The 24,877-nt window shown below is 34.9% G+C and overlaps 1 protein-coding gene across 3 annotated transcripts in view; it reads left to right on the forward strand.

The window, feature by feature from the left end:
* Robo2 (roundabout guidance receptor 2) overlaps positions 1–24,877 on the forward strand; it is a 497,708-nt gene that overhangs the window by 340,560 nt on the left and 132,271 nt on the right. For all 3 annotated transcript variants that reach the window (XM_028756254.1, XM_028756255.1, XM_028756252.1), the window contains exons 3-5: positions 5,657–5,814; positions 6,719–6,839; positions 17,133–17,271. In XM_028756254.1, the coding sequence (XP_028612087.1) occupies positions 5,657–5,814; positions 6,719–6,839; positions 17,133–17,271 (418 nt within the window). The remainder of the gene's footprint in view (positions 1–5,656; positions 5,815–6,718; positions 6,840–17,132; positions 17,272–24,877) is intronic.

Genomic DNA, 24,877 nt, shown 5'->3' on the forward strand with positions numbered 1-24,877 from the left:
TTTTTAGAATAGAGATAAAAGTTATCTTCATATGGTCTTTTGCCCTAATATGTGAAATAGCAGTATCTGGACAAGTCATGGTTGTTGAACACTTATGATTACCTACAAAAAATATCTGAACAAGATGGTGTCCACCAACATGAAGAGTTGTGACTCAGAGGGCCTCACAATTCCCTGAACATATGTAGTCAATGGTAGATAGAGGGAGAGAGATATTTTCTGTAGTGTTGTAGCAACTGGTAAGGTATGTCCATTCTTGAGAATGAACCATTATGCTCCTGTAAATAACAAAAATGAAACTCAATGGTTAGCATGAATGTGCATAAGAATGCACACACACACACACACACACACTCACAAAGACATGCAAATACAAGAGAAGTTAGTTGAGAAATGGAAATGAATTAGCAGGAGTGGGAAATGGAAAGACAGTAATGGGAGAGTGAATACATTAAGTGCAGATATAAGAATATCAAAACGAAACCCATTATTATATATAATGAATGTATGCTAATACAATATAATATCTCACTGTAAGGAATATGCCAGAGGCTGGATTTGTAGCTAGGTAATCCTTAGTATATGTGAGGTACTGAATTCCATTCCTAACATTAAAATGGCAAAACAGCCCATAATTTCCTGTTTTGTTCTATATGAGACTGAAAGCCCTATCTTTCTAAGTGTTGTGGTTCACTGAGATTACATATTGGGATGTTAAACTGTGTGCTTGGAACTTGAGTTTAGTTTTCTATAGAGAAATTAGGTACAGCTCTACACAGCTCTCACCGAATGCCTAAGATTTTCCTGCACAGAGCCCAGGTTCAGTACTGTCTTACTTGACTTTGTCTTGAGACCACTGTTACTCAAGCTTATCATTACAATTCCTTTTTAGATTACCCTTCTCACGAGCAATTTACTTTGTTTAGGATGGTTTTCTTTATTCACTGGTGTGCATGACTACTTCTATCAATAATGTTTTCAGGCTTTACATTGCTAATGGCCTCGCTGGGGATGCTGAAGGTACTGTTTCATGGTGTATCTTTTAAAGGTCCTTTAATTGTGCAGGTTCACCTTACTGTTATTGCTAATTTATTTTAATGGCATAAGATGGAAATACCTGGGTGAGGATTTGCTCCAACTGAGGTTATAAAAATAAAGACCAGAGAACTGATTATTTAAGACTATAGGGGGAAGAGGAGGACTAGTGAAAGTGTGGAGGTAGGAGACAGAGGAGTCAGATATCCAAGACTTGAAACTATTAACCACCATCAAGCTAGTACAGGGTGTTTTAACAGTAACTGCCATTTTATACAAATTACAACCAAGTTTGCTAGCAATTTAGTTCATGTATTGTGAGACTGAGTCTCTTTTCTTTCTGATGCTTGGATGGAAGCTCCCCTCTGTCTGCTTTAAGCAACCCTGTCTCTCAGATAATGTGGGTGTAAGAAGAAGAAAAGCAAAGGCAAACCAACTACTGAGAGACTGTGCTTGGGAAGATGTAAACTAACTTCTCTTCACTCCAGAGAGCCAATGACAATAGACCAAAGAAAAAATTAAGCCCAAGTCTAACTTAGTGAACAAGTGAGTGTTCTAGGTTTACTTAAAGAGGTGTATGGGTGATGAAGAAAACTACATTTCTTTTTTTTTTGGTTTTAGTCAGATTTTATTACACCAATAAAAAGAAAACTAAGACAGTATGTAAAAAAACTGCTGTCTAAAGACAGTCTTCTATCAAGGACAGAAGCTTTGGTACAGTGAAAGCTCCAGGCAGGAGGCAGTGAGTTTTTCAACCCAGATGATAGAATCAAAATGGACAGTCTTAACAGCCTTGGAGGGTAGAGCTTTGTTCTCACTTCAAAGATGTCTACTCTTAGAGTTAATGCCTTTCGATTTGTTACAGCTTAGTATTGTGAATATTCTATTGAAAGACCATTCATGACTCAGCCATTCAAAGTGTATTCTATGATTATTGTTTTATACACAGAACTATCTCAACATCATCAAATAAATTTTAACAAAGTTCCTCACCACAAAAACCAAACTCCATACCTAGGAATAGTTACTCCTATCTCTTTCCTTCTAATTTTGCCACTGGTAGAATTTTGTTAATAGTTGTTAATAGAAATAGACATTTGTTCCATGTGGTCTGTTGCAGTTGGAATCTATCACATGCATTTGTATATTTCAAACTTCATTTTGTGGCAGAAGTCAGTATGTGACATTTTTCCATTGCTGTGACATTGCTTCCCGTGGGTCAGCTACATTTTCCCAGTCATTTATTCACCCACTGGCTTATTCCCACTTTGTGAAGTTATGGATATGCAGATATGAGCACTTGTATACTACTTCTTATGTGAGAGGCTCAACCCAGCAGGGCGTAAAGATTCAAGAAAGCTGCATCCTCCAGATCTCCTTGCATGACCTAGACCAGCATCCTGGAACATCTCTCCCCAGTGTTTATAAAATTAGGGAGGTAGGAGCCTTGTGAGTCTTACCGTTTTTAAGTATTTCTGAAAAATTTGTGAGTTAAAGTATTTTTCCTGCTTTCAATATTCCTTAAGTACCTTAGTTCTTTGTCTAGAATTGAAGCTGCTTCCTTTTTTTTTTACACATCCAATTGTTTTTTTAAATACCAAATGGTCTGTATTAAAAACACACATACAAAAACATAATGCAGACTAACCAACTTGTGTGTGTATGTGTGTGTGTATGTGTTAAATATCAATTAAATTAAAAAAAAAGAGGCCACGCTTTTTGAAAAAGATTGAAGAGGGGTATATAGGATAGTTTAGAAGATGTAAAGGGATAGGAGAAATGATGTCATATATTATAATCACAAACGTAATTCTTTTTTAAAAAGTAAAGATATTTGTCTCGTAAACCTTATGAGTTTTATTTATTTCCAAAGACTTAAGGAGACTTCTTCCACCTATGTAACACACCCCTACATAGACAGATAAAGAGGAAAAAAAATTTTAAAAATCAATCTGTTAGAATCTCCTGTCAGAAGTAATGTGCAGTCACTTTAAGTTTTCCTTGAGGGAGACAGAGTAGACAAGTTTTACCCCACACCTAAGGGCAAATGAACCGATGTGACTGGGAAGACACAAGTCAGACACATTACAGGCAAACCCCAAAGAGCATATTACAAGTTGAAGAGGGTACAGTACCAATTATACCATTATCTCACCCTACTCTCCTAGTGAACAGTCTGAAAGCCTAAAATTACAGATGCTGTTAGATTTCTTGGCTCCATGTGCAAATTGGAATAATTTTCCTTTTTTTTTTTGAATGCATAAACACATGTTATATTGTTTCAAAGGAGCAGTCCTTATAGTTTGTTATATATTTTTTCATTTTATTCACCATATCAAAGGGCTCTTTTAAAAAAATCTAGATTGTGGCAAATCTGTGTAAGACTTATTCTCAGAATGATTTGCAATGCTCTTAAGCACCATTTGAGCGAAGGCTCTTTGGCATATCATTTTTACGGGACTGGTAAAGGGTCTTCAACTGGCCAGATGTGCCAGTTTGGAACAGATTGAGGTTCTGCCAAAACACCATTTGTTGCCAGGACCGGATATCATAGGGGGTTCCTCACCCTGTTACCATATTTTTGCACTTCTTAGCATTGCATAAATAGGCAGCTGTTCTCCTTTCGGAATATAAATTACTCACCAGCTTGCTCTCCCTGGAGGATGTACCTACAAGAGGAAACCATGGTGTTAACCCTTCTCCTCTTGCATGAATGTCACACTTAAATGCACACCTCCCTCCCTTCATTCAGAAGCCAGTCCTTATGCATAAAAAAACAAGAGGACAAAATATAACAATACAAAAAAACCCATGAGCTTCTCAGTGCTATTGGGTAACACCTATCCTAAGCAGAAAGGGTTTAAATGAATCTGATTCTAAGAATAAACAGTTTGTATAAAATGCTTTCCTACTGCTCCTTCAATAGGAAGCATACTGTTAACTTACATGACTTTGACTTTATGAAGATGGAAAGATGTGTTAACGAATGTTATGAGAAAAAAAGAAAAGAAAAACTGAAATTTTGCTAGTTGTTTCTCTGAGGCTATTTACTAGATAGAGACTCTTTTAAGTTTTGGAGAATGGATATTAACCTAAAGACACCACATATCAAAGAAAGATGCATAGGACTGAGATGGATCTCATAATAGGTTAGGGAAGGCAGCTGGCCTAACATAATAAACATTTCCAATAGTTGTTTACCTAGCAGATTATATGAGGCTGTCTACTGATACTTCTAGACAATATATATCATATATACATATGTATATTTATACAGTCTTATGGATTATATGAACATGCACATACAGGTAGAAACAGATATACTTCTCATGTTTGTACCTATTTGATATACAATGGAACAGTGTATGCAAATAGATAGATAGATAGATAGATAGATAGATAGATAGATAGATAGATAGATAGATAGAAGTGGGTAGGTGGGAGGTGGATATGTTTTACCTTTACATAGATTAAAATAAACCATATTTAATAGAATTTAATCCATGCCTGTAATCACAGTCCTTGAATCATAGGATTCAAGGAGAATCATAGGATCATTGGTTTGAGGCCAGCCTGGGTTGCATAGTAAAGCTGTCTAAAAAAGAACACAAAATTAAACAAAAGTAAATGCATACAACAAAATAACCCTTGTGAGTGTCGGAATGTTAAAGAAAAGGAAAAGGAAACATGAAGGCCGCGGAGGTAAATATGTTAACTAGTCTCAACTCCTGTGTTTAATGCTTTATACTAAAATAGTTATGGGCACTACTTGCCAAATATGCCCAATCCTCTTTAGTCCAACAGGGCATGCAGACTTCCAATCTTGCCAGCAGGAAAATGATTATACTGATAGATAGGTGACATTTGGATATCTGACGCATGCCAGATTTTTGGAGGTTAGATCGGAGGTCCAACCTGCTGTTCTTCTGAATGAAAAAAAAGGGACAATTCAAACTGCAGCCGTGCTGTAAGAGATGTCTGTGTTCTTCACGTCACGCTGCCCAAATGTCACTTGGCAGGTGGAGAATAAAAATGAAGGCCTTGTGTGTGGGTACTAGTGTGTTTCGAAAGAAAACAATGAGGCTGCTTACTGAAGCATGGAGTGTACTCACATTCATGTCACAAGAAAGAGAGCTTCTCAGGGTTTCTCAGTCCACTTCCTTCATAGAACAATGCACATGCACACATGCCCATATGCCATGTGTGCATAGCCTGTTTCGGGGTTTAGTATATCTTAAGTATTCATTGTAATGCATTTATGGACACATAAACATATATGGTTTTCTTTATAGAGAGTAGATCCACATTATGTGAAGTGTTCTATACCTTACATGGTTACTAATGCTCAGAACTATGCCCCAAATGTCCTACTTCACAGCTGCACATCTCATTTTTAGCACCAATGTGCGCAAATGACCCTGTAAATGCTCTCCACCACCATCTTCACCCATGAGCACTTGGGTTGGGTTTAGAATACTTTCTAATGGAGTGTGGCTTGTGCACAAGAAATACGCAGCATTTGATACTAGAATATTGGAGTAAGACTTGAAGTTAATTTGGGCAAGAGAAAATGGAATATTGTCCTTAAGCATGTTTTTAAACTGTTTTAATTTTTCTTCAGTGTTGCGAGATGATTTCCGGCAAAACCCTACAGATGTGGTAGTCGCAGCTGGAGAGCCTGCAATCTTGGAGTGCCAGCCACCACGGGGACACCCAGAACCAACCATCTACTGGAAAAAAGACAAAGTCCGAATTGATGACAAGGAAGAGAGAATAAGTGTAAGTTCAATTATAAGAAAGGTCCAGAGAGACTGAGTTTCACATGGAAAGAAGAAATTTTGTTAACGTACTAAGAACAAAATTGTATTCAAATGCTAATTTACCATATAAGACATACTGAAATGATTTAAATGTGAAAATAAAATTTTATATGGGACTTAATAAGACAATCATGACAGTTTACATTGTATTAATAGTTATACCAATTTAAACACATAACTATTATTTTCTACTGTGATATTGGTATCTTAGTTCTCTAAAGGTTTCTACTGGTCATCTATGTTTATACATTGATATTAAAATATAAAAGGCAGCCATTAGCATATTAACTATCTCTCATTTTAGACTAGATTTAGTATTATATAAAAATAATGAGGACAACTTTACTGAAGTACAATTTACATTGGCTATTATGTATTCAAAGTACAGTAACTGATATTTAATATATTTTATTAAAAGTAATTGTTTCATTTGAATAGACAAATTGTATTTCAAAATAAAAGTCATGTGTATCTGCTATGTTTGTTATAAATGAGAATTTATGCCATGTGAACATTGAGATGACATTACATTAAAGCTAAATGCTTGGTAGAGTTTGAAATATATTCTCGTATGATTCGGCCTTTATTGTTAACATGAAAAGTTACCATGATGATGAGAATTTGGTCTTTAGTGGATTTACGTTGAGTAGCATTCTTTTGAAAATATACACTTTGACTTTTGTTGTATATTAAAGCATCTCAAAATTCAAAGGTTTGTCTAAGCTCTTTTATTTATAATCTAACTCTTTTTTAAAAAATCCTTTTATTTATGTAGCAATAGTCTTGATCATTCTTAAATATTTGATATTATTAACTAGAACCTCTTTCTCTCCTTTTCTTTTCCTTTGGTTTATATTGTGTAGATCCGTGGTGGGAAGCTGATGATCTCCAATACTAGGAAAAGCGATGCTGGCATGTATACCTGTGTTGGAACCAATATGGTGGGAGAAAGGGACAGCGACCCTGCAGAGCTCACTGTCTTTGGTAAACCTGTCTTCTATGTTATGGCTAGCTACTTTTCTCATTTCTGTGACCAAACACTTGACAAGAAGAAGGTGAACAAAAGAACACCTGGTGGGCACAGTAGTAGTACCAAGGTGCAGCTGGCCATTCTTGGTCCATCTGTAGTTCTGCAGTGAAGAGAGAACAACATTGCCACTTGGTTAACCTTTTCCCTTTAAAGTCAGCCCAGCACCACAGCCCACAGGATTGTACTTTACATATTTAGGGTACGTTTTCTACCTCAGTTATCCTAAACTAGATATTCCCTCATGGACAAGGTCGAAGTTGGTCCTTTCTGAAATTCTTCACCCCATCAAACTAACAATATTGATCATCCCTAATTATAAATAGTTGTAATTTTTAACACTAAAAATTTCAGACATATGTGAATAATTCCTCATTAATTAGAATAATCAATAGTGATTAGAATTGGAATTTTAGGGAGCTTTATGAATGAAATTTTTCATATCATATTTTTTAAAAAGTCAATATATTTCATTTATTTACGTACCTATGATACTGTCTTTTAACAAACTGCTTTTAAAAGGCCACTATTTCTAAGACAATTTGAAATAGTAAACCTGACCTATATTCATCATTTATCCTGCTTTGATATATTTATCATGTATCAGACACATATGTACATGTACACAAATTACAAACATGTGTGAGCTTGCATGTGTATTTAAGTACACATTAACAGAATTTTCTTTACTTCTTCTGATAGAATAATACTTTCAAAATTTAAGACAGTATTTAAATTTTAAAATAATTTTCCTATGACATTAAAATAATTCTCCTATTTCTATGCATGTTTCTACTTATGGTCATTGTTGTAGAACATGACCATGCATGCTGTTGAAGTCCAACAGTAGTCTCCAGTGAGGCTTCTTCTGCATCTTGAGAGGCACCATCCAGTCTTAGGATGGGGTAAATTACAATGGAAAGAGATGTAGAGATGCACTTTTGGTTATGATTTTTGAATAAGGATAAAGGCCTTTTCAAACTTCCTGGACATTGAGTAATCTCTGATAATACTCCCTGTGGATGTGCCCCAGCTTGAAGTCCCAAATGCAAAAGGCAGGAAAGCTCTCATAATTCATTAAAGCAATGTGTAAACATTATTCTATTCAATGTGTGCCTGTAAACTTCCATTCACCTAGTACACATAACTACAATGTTGCCTCTAAATTGCATACAGTCATCTCTAAATGTCTCAGAACTCTCTCTACCCAGTAATGAATAAAATACAGTTTTGTCTGGTAAGATATGAAATTAGTGGTCACTGAATATCAGCATTGAAAGCCCACAAGTATAGCTCTTCTATTTAAAGAAACACTCATTGCTTTTTTTTTTTGTAGCTACCACAAGGTCTTGAGTAGAAAACATTATATAGACTGCCTTCAGAAGGAAATTGAAAGGGTTCAATGTCATTATCAAAGCAATTAGATCTACCAGTAATGTGTCTGTTTTATGAAATATTTACCCTACTATCCCTAAAGACATTATGAGAACTGTGGGAGACCCCTAAACCTGTCAAGGGTTGTGGTACAACTTCTAAATTATTTTAAAAATAGCTATCAACCCAAGAGATTAAATTTATCCAGAGGCAGTTCCTGTGGAAGAATTGATTTAGGGAGCTGGGAAATAGTTATCTGATGGTGAAAACTGGCCTGAGGGGTTTTATATACAATAAGTTGACAGAAAAATAAAAATCCCATTTCTAACAAAGAAAAACATGCCCCCAAAGTTAAAAAAAACAACCCACCAACCAAAACAAAACAAAAAGACCCCAAAAATAGAAAAAAAAACAAACCAAATCAAACAAACAAGCTAAAAAATCTAAACACAAAACTAAAATGAGCCAGAAATCAGAGAGAGAGACAGGAGAGAAAGGGAGAAATAGACACACAGAGATCAAGACAAAGAAAAAGACAAAAGGAAACAGAGACTAAGAGACAGAATAGAACTATGAAGTTATAAAGGCAAGGAATATCTAGGAGGTTTTGGCAAAGGAGAAATAAATAATCGATCATATCATTTAAAAGATTGAGAAAAAGAAATACAAACTAGAATAGTGAAGTGTTGGTCTTAGTCAAAGCTGACTCTCTGACTCTCGTGTCAGAGAGTTTTGCTGTGCTGTAACTCCAACTATCATAAGCTAAAATGTGGTGCCAACTCATTTTTGACCTTTGACTCTTTTACCTCAAGAAAATTAAAAGATAAACTGCTTTTTATTTCAACATTATTAAATATTATCATTTTGGAATCAAGATTATAAGCCTGATTTTCATTACTCATTCCACCTGCTCAACTCTGTCTAATGTCAGGTAGCTGCAAGTTCACTGTAAGGTCTTTGGTTACCACTCTCCCTCTGTAGCTACAAAATGTCAGCTTTACTCTAAGATATGTTCTATAGAAAAAGTAATAGGTGATGTTTACTACTCGAGAAATATCATTCAATTATATATGTTGCAAGGAGAACAAATAAAAGAAATAAATGTTCTTCACGTATATGATAATTATCTACACTATTGAAAAAAATCGGTTCTTCTTGTATTTTTATTCTTCAACAACTGGACTTGTGCTAGGAAATATACTTTGGTTCTTTTGTTCTAATGTGTACTATATTCACAAAGGTATGAGTAGAGCAAACTGATTTTAACAAGTAGAGGAGTGATCTATTTGTTCTTTTGCCATACATTTTATCTATGATATAATCTTCTAAAGGGCACATTGTCAAATGTAAAAATAAAAATGTAAACACTATTAAACATAAATATCAGAACATAGTGTTCTGATCTGAAATGACCCTGTCATCTGTGACAAGCTCCAGACATATCATAAAGAACATCCCCACCCCCACCCTGTAGATAATGCATATATCAAGTCCTAAAAGTCCTAAACATTCTCAGAGAAACTAGGGTTGAAGCATATAACTTATAAGATGATAACTGTTTATTAAAAAGTAGCCAAAATAAACATGAATTTCCTGAGTGATTTTTAAATGTGTCAAAAAAATACACAAAATCAGTTTTATACATTGCAATTTTAAAATGTATCATAGGTATGACAAACCAAAATAAAAGACTGAAATATTTTGCTTTATAGGTTCTTTAAGAAGTCTTCACATACACATAGGTCTGCATGAATGCATGTATACACACACACACACTCACACACACACACACACAGAGAAAGAGAGAGAGAGAGAGAGAGAGAGAGAGAGAGAGAGAGAGAGAGAGAAAAGCTTACATACCCTTTATCTTTGATTACTTTTGTAAGTCTTTTATTGTTATTGTTGTTTTTCCCCCTGCTTTTGGTATTCATTTCAATATTTAAGCATGTGTTTTTTCTAGTATATTCTTTATATATTAATTATGACTTTGTTCTATATTCTATTTTAGAAAATAATAATTTGTTCAACATAAAACTCCTTTACAACCACTCTATTTTTGTTCTTTTTTTAAAATCTTTCTCTCTCTAGTATATTCTCTTTTGAATGATTTATGCTATTAATGTTGAAATTAGGATAGCTAGTGAGATGCCTGAGTGATCAAGCATAAGGGCCTGATTTCCAATCCCCAAAGGCATAGTAGCTCACATCTCTAATCTCTCTAGAGGAAGATGGGAAGGAGAGCCAAAATCCACTGAAGCTTTGAGGCCAGCTAGCCTGATACTGTCTCAAACATGATGGGTTGTGAAAACTGACACTCAAAGTTATCCTCTGTCATCCACATGTGTGCCATGATACACCGGTACCCAACCCACAAATACAAATATGTACATGCACACACCTGTATGCGCGGTATATGTAGATAAACAAAAACATTTTTAGTTCATTTTAGCCAGATAAATATTATGATTTGTGAACAAAGATCATTGTATTGTGATTCATTTTCTATTCTGACACTATGTTCCAGTCCTTTTCACAACTCACCAATATGTACTCCCCCATTACCACTCTCCTGGAAGACCCCGGACTCTGTGTCCACTCAGTCCTGCTCACGAATCTCCAACCTGATTTTGTCTTCCTTTGCTTTGATTCTAGACTCTTAATTCCCAGCATCCTGTGTTTGGTTCTGTGCTTCCTGTTTATGGTGTTTCTCTATTGCTTCCACATCATACTCCTTCACTCTATGTGAAATTCAAGTTACAAAATCACAGTGGATCCTACTTCTCTTACTTTCAATGACTTTTGAGAATGACTCTCCAATGCTACTCACATCCTTGAGTTCCTCTTGGGAAGTCTACTATGACTATGATTCCTATTCCTTTGCATGTAGTCTGCAACCTTTGATTTACTCATTTTCTTCCACCTCTTAGCAGTGTGTTCTTAAGCCCTCTTCTGAAACAGTGCAACTGTACGCCTCCATCTGGCACTCCTCCACACCCTCATTTATTTATATGCTAGCAAATCAAAATCAGAAATCTCTCAACCAAAACAACTCTATTAAATTCAGGGGGCTTTCTGTTTGGCTTCTGCAGAGCATGTATTCATGAATTACATGTTAAACATCTTGATCTTTTCTTTTTCTCTTTATCCTCTTGATAGCAATCTGTTCTTGCCCTATGTGTGTCTCTTGTGTCTGAAACAAAATTTGCTTTTTTTTTTGAGACAAAGGTTTTCAAATTCACAATTCTCACATTCCTGCATTATGATTTGAGGATGACAGGCACGCACTACTACGCTAGCTCTGCCTCATACAATTCCAATAATATTGTTTTGAATTATAACTGTTTCTTGGTGGTATTTTACCTCATTTTATCCATAATTCCCTTCCACGTTTCTCTTGCATCCATTGCTCTCATTTTTACAAAGAAAGAAAGCTTTCTTCAAATATCATATAATGTATTGATATTCCTTTATGTTAGGTTTCTATCCAATTAATAAAATAGCAAGGTTTTTGTCACCTCATGAGTTTCAGTTAGTGTATTCATACTAGTTTCTAGTCAATTCATGTGGGCTTGTGAGACAAATTTTAGTCACAAGATAAGAAAATTGACTTATATGTTGAGAGCAGCTGAGATACATTAAGATACCTTTAAGAATAATGTTATCTCAAAAAAAGTAAGAACTATCTATGGCATGGTGCTAGGAGATGTCTCAGGGCTTAAGAGCTCTGGCTACTCTTCTAGAGAAGTAGCATTGATTTCCAGTACCCACACGACAGTTCACTATTTTCTGTAACTCCAGTCTCAGGAAGTCTTCAAACCTCTTCTGGCTTCCTTAGGCACCAGATACATATGACACAATGACACACATGCAGGCAAAACACCCATACACAAAAAACTTAATGCATAAAAATTTGAAAGGAATTATCTTATTTATATGATGCAGATTTTATCAAATAATTCAGACTATACCTATTGGTAGAAGCTATGTTGTACCTTCTTGATGCATATTTCTCAAGCTCTTCTAAAACTTGTTTTAATGCTTCAGGATAGTGATGAAATTTGTTGACAGAGAGCATGTTATCTGATGGCCCTTCGTATTCAACTATGAGGAATGACATGAAGTAATGTGTTTAAAATGTGATGAGAGTAGAGTTTTCCCTTCCAATTTTTGTCTATTTTCATCTTTGTTTCCAAGGGTGAAAATTTCTGGCAAAAATAAAATTAGTGCAGTCAGAATTTATGTAATCACATCCAGGGAACCTGACCATTATTCCCAAGCTTTTGGAATGCCACAGCAATCACATCCAATGGACATCAAACTTCACTCCCCTTTATCAAATCCTGTAAAGTCAAAGGACACTTGGGAAGTCTACCACCTGATGACTTCCTTATTTTATAGCCTCTGCTCTGAGGCAATTCTTGCTGGAGCCGATAAAGGCAAGGCAAGGTTTACAAGCAGTAGTTAGCTCAAACTCCCCTTTATTACACAGTTTTCTCCTTACAGGACTTAAACAACCCCACATATGCAATTATAGCCACAACACTGCTTTCACAATGTCAAGTGAATTTTACCTTAAAATTGCTAAGGTCAATCTGGAAATAACTATCATTGTACAATTGTCGGCAATTTTAGAGCCACCCTCAATGACTACATACAGTTGAAAAATGTGTTAACTGGGTAGGTAATTTACTTACTGTTGCAGAAAAACAAGAAAAAATTATTCAAATACCTATTGGATTCATGGCATTTCATGTTAAGTTGAATATTTTTCTCCCTGAATAATGTTGACATGACTGCAATGAGACAAGGCATTAGACTTGATTAGAGCTAAGTTTAATATTGGGTTCTGTACATTGCTGGTTTGGAAACTAGGTTGACAGGACTATTTGAGAGCTGTCCTCTACAGAGTATCACACAGGCAAACAACACTGTTATCTCCAGAGGGATTAACCTTGTGAGCAAATTATGCAGGTCATTCAAATCCAGTTAATCTCAGAGAAAAAAAAGTTAATTGCTTTGGCAAAGAAGTTGCCTCTGACCGCTACATAGATATATAATTAGGGATCAGCCAACATAAGGGGACTTTAACTAATTGATAAGCAGCACACAGGTGACTCTAGAGGTTTCTCTCCCTGCCTTTTCAATATGTGGTCAGACATAAGGGGATACCATGGAAAAACTCAGTGGTCTTATTTTGATATGTCTTAAAATTAAGTTGGCTTGTTCAATAGATCAAGGTTTCCACAGTTGTTGATTTTAATTGTTCCGAGCTTCATGGACATACATCTCTGCAGACATTAGTAGTTATTGAATGTGATCTTTATCTCTCACTAGATTGTTCTATTATCAACTTAACACCCTTACTCTCTCCTGACTTTCCATTCTTTTCAGGTAATTGTAGTACAAAAAGAGATACCTTAGACACTTCTATTTGGCTTTCTTCTTCATTAGGTCAATTCCTCACTTTTCATTCTTACTGATTCTTAATATGGGCATGAAACTCTGGTCAGTGAACAAGAAGTTACCATCTTTACCACCTAAAGAATCTTTATTATGCATAAGAATATAATATATATTGGTTTAAGTGCTATAGCCATAGATGTTACCATATTTGTTTTATTTCGAAATAAATTACCTATTTACAGTTGCTTATGCAACCTTCATTCACTATTGATTCAAAGTTAATTTCACTTAAATGAACATAAACCTTATTTACAATGGCCTAAGCCTGCTGGGATCATACTTAGCAATATGTTCAATTTGTTTTAGCAATATGTTCAATTTGTTTCAAAACTCCTTCTACAATTGTGTATTTCATCTTGTTCATCTGATAGAAAATTCATTTTGGATCCCTTAAGTCTACTACCTTTATTAATACTTCAGAATCTCTGTCAGTATAAAATGAAGTAAATTTACTCAGTAACCCTTTGGGATAATTTACTTTTCTCTTCTGTTTGACCTTTCACAGATTCACCAATTCGAACCTTGTCATATACATTTTAAAGGGTGCTGCTATGGACCATCAGAGCCTTCAGCACTTCTCCATCAGTCAGGCTGTCTGCTTTCTTGAATCCTTCCACATGCCTGTCACAGCCATGGCCCTCACTCTGTGGCCAGTTTCATCTCCCACCACTTTATGTAACCAAGCTGCTGGCTGTTTACAAGCCATTAAGTTTGGAGCCTGGGGTAGGAGAGGGCACATTCACATTTGCCTAATGACTGAAAACACTGCTATAGTTTGTTTCTCCATAGGCCAGATTATGGTACAATACTCCCATTAACATCAGAGAACAGAAGAGGGCTCCTCTTGAAATATCATTTTTCAGTCTCAAGTGATGTTATTAGTGATTTCCTCCCTGTTAGCAGGGGGTGAATTCAGACTCTGGATGAATACATCTAACAGCATAGAAAATTGCCCTCTCACTTCCTATGCTAATGTACTATTAACATTTGGGACACCTATATAGATAAACTAATCCTATTGTCTATGTACTGCAGAAACAATAACTCAGCATCATCATGCTTAAAATACATAGTTGAGGAACACAGTATCCACCATTTAAAAAGACAACAGGTCACCATTGAAGCTATGGCGATAGTTCGATGCTTTGCGCATTCAGATCCCCAGATTTACATAAATACCTGAACACTTGGAGATTCAGCCCTTTTTTCATTTTTAGCAATGGAAGGCAGAAACTAGTGCAAGATATGACAGTAGACATAATGCCCTGAGTTTGTTTAAAGAGTTGTGAGTAAATTAATAAGGAAGAAGAACGATGGAGTGTAATTTCCAGTATCAACCTTGGACCGTTATATGTTCCAATCATGCACATTTGTACATTCTTTCACCATATGTGTTTTCATGTATGCAATGAGCACATGAATGTTTACATGCATGTGCTCACATGTGTTTGTGTGTGTGTGTGCATGCAGTTTGTATTTTGTCTGACAGATAAGTTCATAATCCATGGTCTATGTAGCAACACACGAGGAGAGTGAAAGCCGACGTGAAGCACCAAGTCTTTTAAGTAAGCACACACACACACACACACACACACACAGAGAAACACACACACACACACACACACACACAAACACACACAAAAATGGAAAAAGGAAAATATTAAATTAATCCTTCTAACTTGTACATTTGCTCTGTGGTTTAGACAGAATCTTTAATTGATAATTAATTCTGCTTACATTATACTCTTTCGAAGCAACACATTATTTTCTAGTCTGGGCTGCTTGCAAATTCTATATTACAAACTTTCCATGATTACAGGCTGGAGAGATGGCTCATTGGCCCAGAAGACTGTGTGTTCTTCCAAAGAACCCGAGTTTGAATTTCATCACCCACAGGGTAGCTCAAAACCATCTGTATGTACCAGTAGTTTCAGGATATCTGATGCTTTATTCTGATGCCTTCACAGATAATACACACATGTGATATACAGACATATATTCAGTTAAAACACAAATAAACATAAAACATAATAATAAAATAAAAATAAAGAAACATTTTCTGATAAAATTCTATCTGCCTATTTTTATAGCTTTGAACTTTGAAGTTTCAGAATACAAATACTTAAATATATATATAGCTCTTTGCCAACATCTAGTGTCTAATTCTCAGTGGAGACGTAACTTTCTCAGCCTTCTAAATGCCCACAATTATCAAATTCCTTGAGAAAAAAATTTCCCTTGGCATTTCACAATTGTTTTCTGAATATTGATCTTGATGTCAATAAAAATGCATATTCACAACCTGTGTTCTTAGTTTGTTATTTTAAGTGATTTAGTTTCAAGGAAGGTTTCCTGCTCAATGTGTTTCTTTCTGTGTGACATTATATTCACAATTCTAAATTGGAAAAGTTGAAACTGAAGTCTTAACAGGCTAACCGTGGCCATATGGTCAGATTCACTTTGTCAACTCCCCCTGGAACTCACTTGTCTTTCATGACCTAGTTTAGTTTCTCCTTCAAAAAGTAGCAAAGCTGGACTTAATATATGATTCAGAAGCTGCTGTTCATAAAATTTAAGAGGTACATTTTCTAGTGGCTGCACTTTATCTAAAAAGACAGATACTGGACAAGGGATTTAACTGTTTAGGGGTGCGGTGAATAAACTGATTTTGTCTCATATACTTCTTTGATGGTAAGACCCTTGTAATAAAGAACATTTTTCTAACATAGAAAAAAAAAGAACTAGAATATAGTCCAAAGTATAAAATTAGAGGACTGAAACATTAAAGAATAGCGCTGAAAAAAACTTGAAGAAATTTAGGAAGGATAGTAAACAATTAGCAAAACAAAACAGCTATTTTAAAAATGCTGAACAGCTTTAAACACATCAATTAAAATATTGATGAATACATTGTATCTTTATAAAGTAGTATATCAAATGGAAAATGTTAGAGAGTATTTTTTAAGTGCAGTATTTTCCTGGAATGCTATTGATGATTCCATAATTAATATTTATTACTTTTTATTATTTTTTATCAACTTTATCATTTACTTTTTCTACTGTGAACAAGGATAATAGATCAATAATTTTAAACTCCTGTTTGTACGTGATTTAGTGTTTTGTATTTCAATGATTGGTTTCACCTATTTTGACTCAAGAATTCACTTCATATCAACTTATCCTTTCCAGGAGGCTACACAGTCTGATACAGAAACCATATTGATTTTTAGGTTCAAAAATATCTTTCTGTTTAATTGTATTTGATTAATAAAGGCTTATCAGTTATAGGTGAGCTTCAGAGTTAGGTCTGTGTATCTTAAGAAAAAATTACATATCTGTTTATTTATTTTGAATTATTTATACATTAATCATGTATACCTCGTCTAATTTGACTCTGCTTTTTTTCCCCAAAGAACGACCCACATTTCTCAGGAGGCCAATTAATCAGGTGGTGCTAGAGGAAGAGGCTGTAGAATTCCGTTGTCAAGTCCAGGGAGATCCCCAGCCAACAGTGAGGTGGAAAAAGGATGATGCAGACTTGCCAAGAGGAAGGTAAGCCTATCATGTGGAATAACGTTTAGATATCCAACATTCATGGTTCCACCACCAAAAACATTATATTCTTGGGTATATAAAAATATTATATATCTTGGATAGCTTCACACATGTGATTTTTGTTTTTGACTTCTTACCTACTGTGTGCATTTCCCAGTCTTTCACATTTATGATGTCCATCAATGGAAGTCCATATTAATTCCTGATCTTTCTCTCTACCTATCTTGTTCAAGTACCACTCATCCTGAGGTATTATCTTCCTCAGGACTACTTGTATGTTTGCTAATGATTCTCTGAATTCCTGACCAACCATACACAAGTGTCCCTTATTATGGGCCTTGTTTGTTTAATCTGCAATGCCTGTCTTGTATGCGCAAAGTATCTATAACAAAAGGCTGTTGAGTATAGATGGCCAAAGGGACTTATATAAAATAGAGATTAACAAGGCTCATCAAATAGATGGGCTCCCAGGAGAGTTGTCCTCAGTGTGTTCCTGGCACTCTCCCTGTTTTCCTCAGAGATAGGTTTTTCATTACTCTCATTCTTTTTTTTTTTTTTTTTACCAATCACAGTATCTCCACTTCAACATTTCCAAAAAATCCAAAAAAATGCCTATCATCTTATAAAAAAATAATTTGTGTTTTCTAAATTTTTCTGTTAAAATTTTTTCTAACCAGGTGTGGTGGGCCAAGTCTTCATCCCAGCACTAGAAAGGCAGAGGCAAAAATCAATCAATCAATCAATCAATACCTTTATATCTCTTATCAAATATATCCTTCAGTTTTTCTCTTCTTGTAAAGCAATAGTTCTGTTTCTGTTTCCTCTGCCCTCTCCTCCTTTCTACCCTCTGACAGAACAGCCAACATACCTACTACTGTTATTGTCTGTGTTAAATTATATTATCTGTAATTTATCAAGTGTTTCCTACTAAAGATACTTATTTTCATTCAACAGTTTCAAGTGAAACATGTTTTCACATAAGTCAGCCTGCTCTATATAGTGAATCCCAAGACTACCAGAGCTACATAGTGAGACCTCCAAAACAAATCAATAGAAAAAACAAACAAACAAATACAAAGGCAAACAACAAAAACAACAACAAAATTGCTGAGACTTTAAAGATGTTTAAAATCTGAGTTTTAATTTGTGCTTATTTCAGTTTAAAAAAACAAAAGTCCTACGGAGTTGCCTGTATATCTTGAGCTCACTTTCCCTCATTCATCCACCAACAAAATATTTCTCACATCTAGTGAAAAACGGTACAATGATTAAATACAGGATAAGCATTATTTTGATTGATTCAGTTTTCATTATTGTCTTTTTCTGTTCCAGAGACCAGTCCAGGATATGTGTTTAATTTCGAGATGTAGGCTTAGTGGTTTAGTTGAAAATTTTCTCAATCAACTTTGGTCTTTGACAGAGTCACAGTGCTTTTGACTATTACTAGCCTTGTATTCTAGAAGAGGAGTACTGGTCACATGTGGCACAGAATAGACAAGCCTGAATTTAAGTGTTGTTTTACATGGGTGGATAGACTGGCTATGTGATATTATAGAAAGAATGCCATGGAGGTGACTTGCATCTCATCACATTGAATCAGAGACTCAGGAGTCAAGGAATCATACTGTTTGCTTGCCCTACTTTTTGTCCAGACAGTCCTGAGTTACATACTAAACCTCCTAGTCTCCAAGTGCTAGAATGATAGACATATACCTCTATGCCTGCTTTGGTCTTGTTGACCTTTATAAATTTCATTTTAACTTCATAGATCAACTTTATATTTTTAATTTATTCTTTTGTGTTCATAGATGTGTACCATAATTGTAAAGTAAGATCAACTTGAGATTAAAAAAAATACACTAGTAAGTTTTGAGACTGTACTTAATTGTAATATACCTATAGTTTTTAGTGGAATATAATTAAATATATTTAGATGGAGTATAACTAAAATATAATTTAGGATTCATTTTATTTTCTGATTTATTATGTGTAATATGATCAATATGATGTTACCTCTTCCATATTATCCATGTCTTGTAAAAGTAATTTGCTTCAAACTTCATGTAATTTGTAAAAAAAAAAAAAATCCAGAAGTACAATATAAATTACATTTTCAAGCGGTACAATTAGATACAAAAATTATTCAACCCTGCTTTTTTCAAAATATTGTGTAGTTTTGGTCCCTAGTCTTGCTACTGGGATTATACTCTACAGTATTTATTTGAATGGCTAATTTTTTTAATTCATTTGACAAATGGAAGTGTTAGCTTTAAACCATTGTGTTAGAGAGGCTCAACATGCAAATTAATGACTAGTTCTATCTTGATGGAAGTCAGGCACTTTTTTTCCTTCTCAGGCTCAAGTGACATTTCAAGAAATCTTATTCAGTCTTGATTTGTGCATATTAGCCTAACATTTACTTTAACGTGAAAGAAAGACAGACTCTTTTCTTGGGGAAGGATAGCAGTAATACTTTTCACCAAACCACAGACTAAGTCAATAACATTGATTCCATTACATTTTTAGCTCTGAGACAAGGGAGATGACCATTGTTCTTGCATAAGTAATTGGTGTGGAGGATGACATTTATTTGGCTTAGTGTTTATTGAAATCTGAATACAGTTTGTGTAGTAGCTTAAAACAGTGATGGTAAGCAGTGTAGGGCAGCTGCATAGCCTGTAATTACTATGTAAGTAATATGTGACTATTTTTCTTTTGGAGGCAAAGGAAGCTTTTCAATTCATGTTTAAATAGATGAAATGCTGTGATAGCTACTTAACCCATCAACACAGAAGAAGATATCTGTGCCAAAACTTTTTGGTGAGCAGAGATGGGCTGAGGATTAAGGGAGTATTTTTGCCTTTGATTCACTCATCCCAGGGAGACTATTTTTAAAACAATAACAATATGCCCATTTATTTTGTTAAGCATTAGTGTCCTAAGTTTTTTCCTAAAAATAACTTTAACAGCACATTTTTACTCAGTTGAAATATTATTATTATTATTATCATTATTATTTTACAACTGGAGTGTCTTGTTGAGGTAGGAAACTTGGAAAGTCTAATAATAGTTGTATGCCCAAACCAAGACATACAATTGAATGTGATTATTTTCTATAGAGTTAAAATGGAAGGTATTTTACACTGTGTCTGTTTAGCAGAGTATAGTTTTTTGTTTTGTTTTGTTTTGTTTTGTTTTGGAGATACACTTAAAGATATTAGTTCATAACTGACTATCAGGAGGAAAGATCTCAACTACTTTTTAGTAACTATAAAAAAAATCATCAGTACATGTTTTTTTTTTAAGAGTGTCCCAATAAATATGAGATGAGAGAATACAACAGTGTAGGGCTAGACAGATGAATTAATGGTTCCTCTTCCAGAAGACCTGAGTTCAGTGACTGGGTGACTGGCAACTACCTGTACCTCCAGCTTTAAGGACTCTTAACAGGTTGTTCTGGCTTCCACATATAGACAGACACAGACAGACACACAGACAGACAGACAGACAGACAGGCCACACACGCATACACACACACACATTCATTAAACACAATATTTTAAAACAGAGAGTCTTATGAAGCCCAGACTGACTTTTTAAAAATTTTACTAGGTAGCGAAGGTTGGCCTTCAACTTATGATCTCCCTCTATGCATCTCTCTAGTGCTGGGATTACAGGCATCTACCAACACACCTGTAAAGTAAGTTTCTTGCACATGAATCCAAAGACAAAATCGCAGAGGTAAAAAAGGGAGGAACTTAAGAATATGAAATGGTTTTAATTTCTAATAACACATTTGCACCTGTGGAATTTAAATAGAAGCATCAATTTATTGAAAGCTCTCGGTACGCATCACCAGTTTGCAAATGTAATTCTTTAAAACAGAGTACAAGTAGTGTACCACTTTTGTTTGTTTGTTTGTTTGTTTGGTTGGTTTTTTTTAATTGTAAGTTAATGAGACAAAGCAGTATGGACAGCCATTTACATACTTAAAACATCAAAGACAAAAAGCTGAGGAAGAACTCTTTGTTTCTCAGCATTGGATCCTTGTGTGTCAGCTGACCCTAGATGCTTATACTTGTTAGTGAACTTTGAAGATCAAGTGATTTATTAAATGTTTTCACAAGTATTTTATGTGAGAGAAGTTGCTTGAAGTTCTAATGAAGAGGGCAGTATTCCATTCTCTGTCATTTTACACTGTAAAATAGATTATCAAAAGAGTACATCAAAAATCCATATGCTGCTGACTCTACCAAAATATTATAAGCTAATATAAAGGAGTGCATATTATCTGCTGTACAAAGAAGTAAGAGCAAAATTGACTAGCATTTACTAAATTGTTGTATCTAACCTAATAGTGGGATGGAGATCTTTTAAAAAAGGTTCTTAGAACTTGGGTAAATAGAAGGGAGATTATACTTATTATGATTCTATATCTAAACGTAAAAGCACTGTCTGTACTTCAAGTTGTTAGCAACATAGTAAACTGAACATTTAGCATATTTCATCATTTGTGTGATTTCTACTATGTCACCATTATTTAACTTCCCAGGCTTTTTTCCAATTTTATTTATTCTGTTTTCTAAACTGGTTCTAAAGTGAGACTAACTTCCGCAATAAGGATCTCTAGTAGAACGGAATGTTCATAATAGCTTTTCTGTGGGGACAAAAAGAAAAAAAGAAATAAAATATGCCATTTACATTCTTATGTATGCCTGCCACTTCTAAATGCAGTTGATAGCTTCCATATAGTGTAGGTAATTCATGAATATTTCATAAAACAGAAAGGGGCCTACAGAATAAGCATTGTAAGAAATATAGTGCAAATTTCCCTCAGCCCACTGACAAGTTCCTTGTCTAAAGTCTATTTTAAGTGAGATTTTTTTTCTAGAATTCTTAGTCCCGTGGAATATGCGATTCACAGAACTACATGATTCTTTCAGAAGAGAAACTGAATAGAACCACTTATAACTCCCTTTTTGTGCAATTTTGAACAAAGTGGCTCTTTACAGTTAGCCCTGGAAAATGTTCCTGTATTAATTGTCTGGGAGCTCTATTGTTTAGAGAGCCTGTGGGGTTGGGGAGCAGAGAGACTGAACAGGTGCTAGACACCCTGCTGGGGAGATCTGCCTTCCTCATGTTCACTGTGCACCTCAAGGACATGCGGTGATTTGTACTCCTGATAAATAACCACTTTGATTAGATTGGCTACTGAAGATGGGTCAATTAAGGTGATTTTAGAAAAAGAAAAGAAATACTAAGAACATGGGAAAGCAATGTAAATAAACCATTGTCCAAAAAAAGTTCATCCCCATAAGGTAAGGTGGAAAGCAAAATTGTCTTTTGTGTTAAATAAGTATTTTGCCCATTTGTTTCTGGAAAAAAAGTCATAGAAATTGCAAGGGAACTTATTATAAGACTTTATTTTATTTTTGTACAAACACCAGTATCATGAAACACATGCAGGCTATTGTCCAGGTTTTTGGTTTGGAGGTCTTGTTCTGACAATAATTGCCTGTCTTTGCATCTACATCTACCTTCTAAAAATGATGTTTGAGAAATTTCTTTAGCACTAAGAATGAAGATGACTTTTAGGAGTTATTGAAACTCTGTGTTTTACATCCCAAAGACGCATAACAGGAGTACGATATAGTTAGTCATTACCCTTTGCTTTGGCATGTTCCAACTGAAAGGTCATCAAATGCTGTAAATATTTCTAAGCACTGCAAACAGTATACAGTGGATAAACACAGAAGGTGCTATTAGAAGCGTTTACTGAGTTCAGCAGTGAAAGATAAGTGATGAAAAATAATGGATATTCAATTTTTGAGCATTAATTTCACATTCTTTTACATCTGGCTAAAAATTATCTATAGAAATATTAAGTGTTGCTTATTTAACAGATACCACGTTCACTATGAATTCATATAGACTTATTGGTAAATATTACCAGCCAGTCTGCCAGCTCTGAAAATCCCTGTTTTCTATTTCTGGATTATTGTACCTCTTCCAGTACTATGTCCCAGCCCAAGGACCACCAAATTTTCAGATTTTAAATTGGGATCACTATATTCCAGAAATTCCACTGAATTGCTTGATTTTTTAATACTTACAAGAAGAATGGTGGGACTCACTTAAGAAGACTTAAGAGAACTTGTCAGGTGCTATAAGTGCAACTGAGAGCTTCTTTCTTACAACAATGCTATCATATTAAGGGATAGTGTCACAGCATAATATAACTCTCACTTGGGAAATGCAGAAATGCATACATAACATACTTAGATTTCCAATATTATATATTCATATTAGTGACAGAAAATAACTTTAGTATCTTCCCAACATAAATTTGATATTCCAAACTAGTTTTCTTATCTTTTGAATTAATAATTATTTAAAGATCAACTGATTTAAAATTTTATATTGTATAGAACATAAGGAAATTGGTACTCTACTGTACAGACACATTATATAGTGGTACACTTAAGGTAATTTTAAAAACAATTTCTTAAGCTAAACATAAATAGTTAGCTACATGGAAATTTAAAATTGGAATTGTGCACAGAACCTTCTTGAGCACCAAAGCCTAATGTTTTGTTTTTATACTAGATTAATTGGAAACTTTCACTATTGCCAGGATGGAACTCTTTCCTGTGTTTTCACCAAATAGGTGCTAATAGTTACTGTCAACATAAAACTAATTGCCACCTAGGGGGGAGATCATGGTGCCTGGTCCTATGACCATACTGGTCCATCTGTTGAGAATCTCAGCATAAGAACAATGCTGGAACTGGCACTCAATCTCTGCTTTGGCCAGTCGTCAACTCCCAAGCTGGAGCATACTCAAGATACAAAGTTCACTGAAGTCAAGAGAAGCTCTGATGCCCATTAACTGGCAGCTCTTGGGCTGTGTGTGGGCTGAGCCAAGACTGGGTGCCAGTTATCACAGCAAAAGGATCTGTCTGAGTGCCACCTGTCATTGGCATGTGGGTATCACTCATCATGAGAGACATGGTAGGTGAGCTTCTTCCATCAACACACCAGAGCCTTCTGAATGGCTGACATGGGGAATAAGAGTAACAAGACTAGGACCCCAGCCAAGACTAGAAAGTGGCTGAGGTTTGTTAGGAAATACTCGATACTACAAGTGAATTGGTCTTTTCTGGTAGATACACTTTCTGTGTTCCTCTGGTATTTCCTTAACTGAAAACAATATTTTAAAAGAACACTGTAGATGTACATGTTTTAACACATAGACAACTTATGGCTAGCATCACTTGAATGGCTTGTAATATTCCTAATGCTTTTCTTAATATATATTTCTTACTTATTTCTGTTATTGTTTTATATAATTTGAATTATAACATGAAGCATGTTATAACATGTAGATTTTTTAGTGTATGGTAATTTGTAATAATTCATATTGCCATTATGAAAAATTCACAAATAATAAAAGCAACAATCTCTTCAAATGTGCAAGTTGAGAGGAATATTTTCTGTGATATGTTTAAATTTATAAATGGCTTAATTCTATAGTAAAATGCGAGAGCAATTGTGGAATTGCTTCCTTTTTCTTCAATATAGAAACAAAATGCAAAAAATGAAT

Source organism: Grammomys surdaster, unplaced genomic scaffold, assembly GCF_004785775.1.
Source record: "Grammomys surdaster isolate TR1022 unplaced genomic scaffold, NIH_TR_1.0 126115, whole genome shotgun sequence".
In the NCBI taxonomy this organism is placed as follows: domain Eukaryota; kingdom Metazoa; phylum Chordata; class Mammalia; order Rodentia; family Muridae; genus Grammomys; species Grammomys surdaster.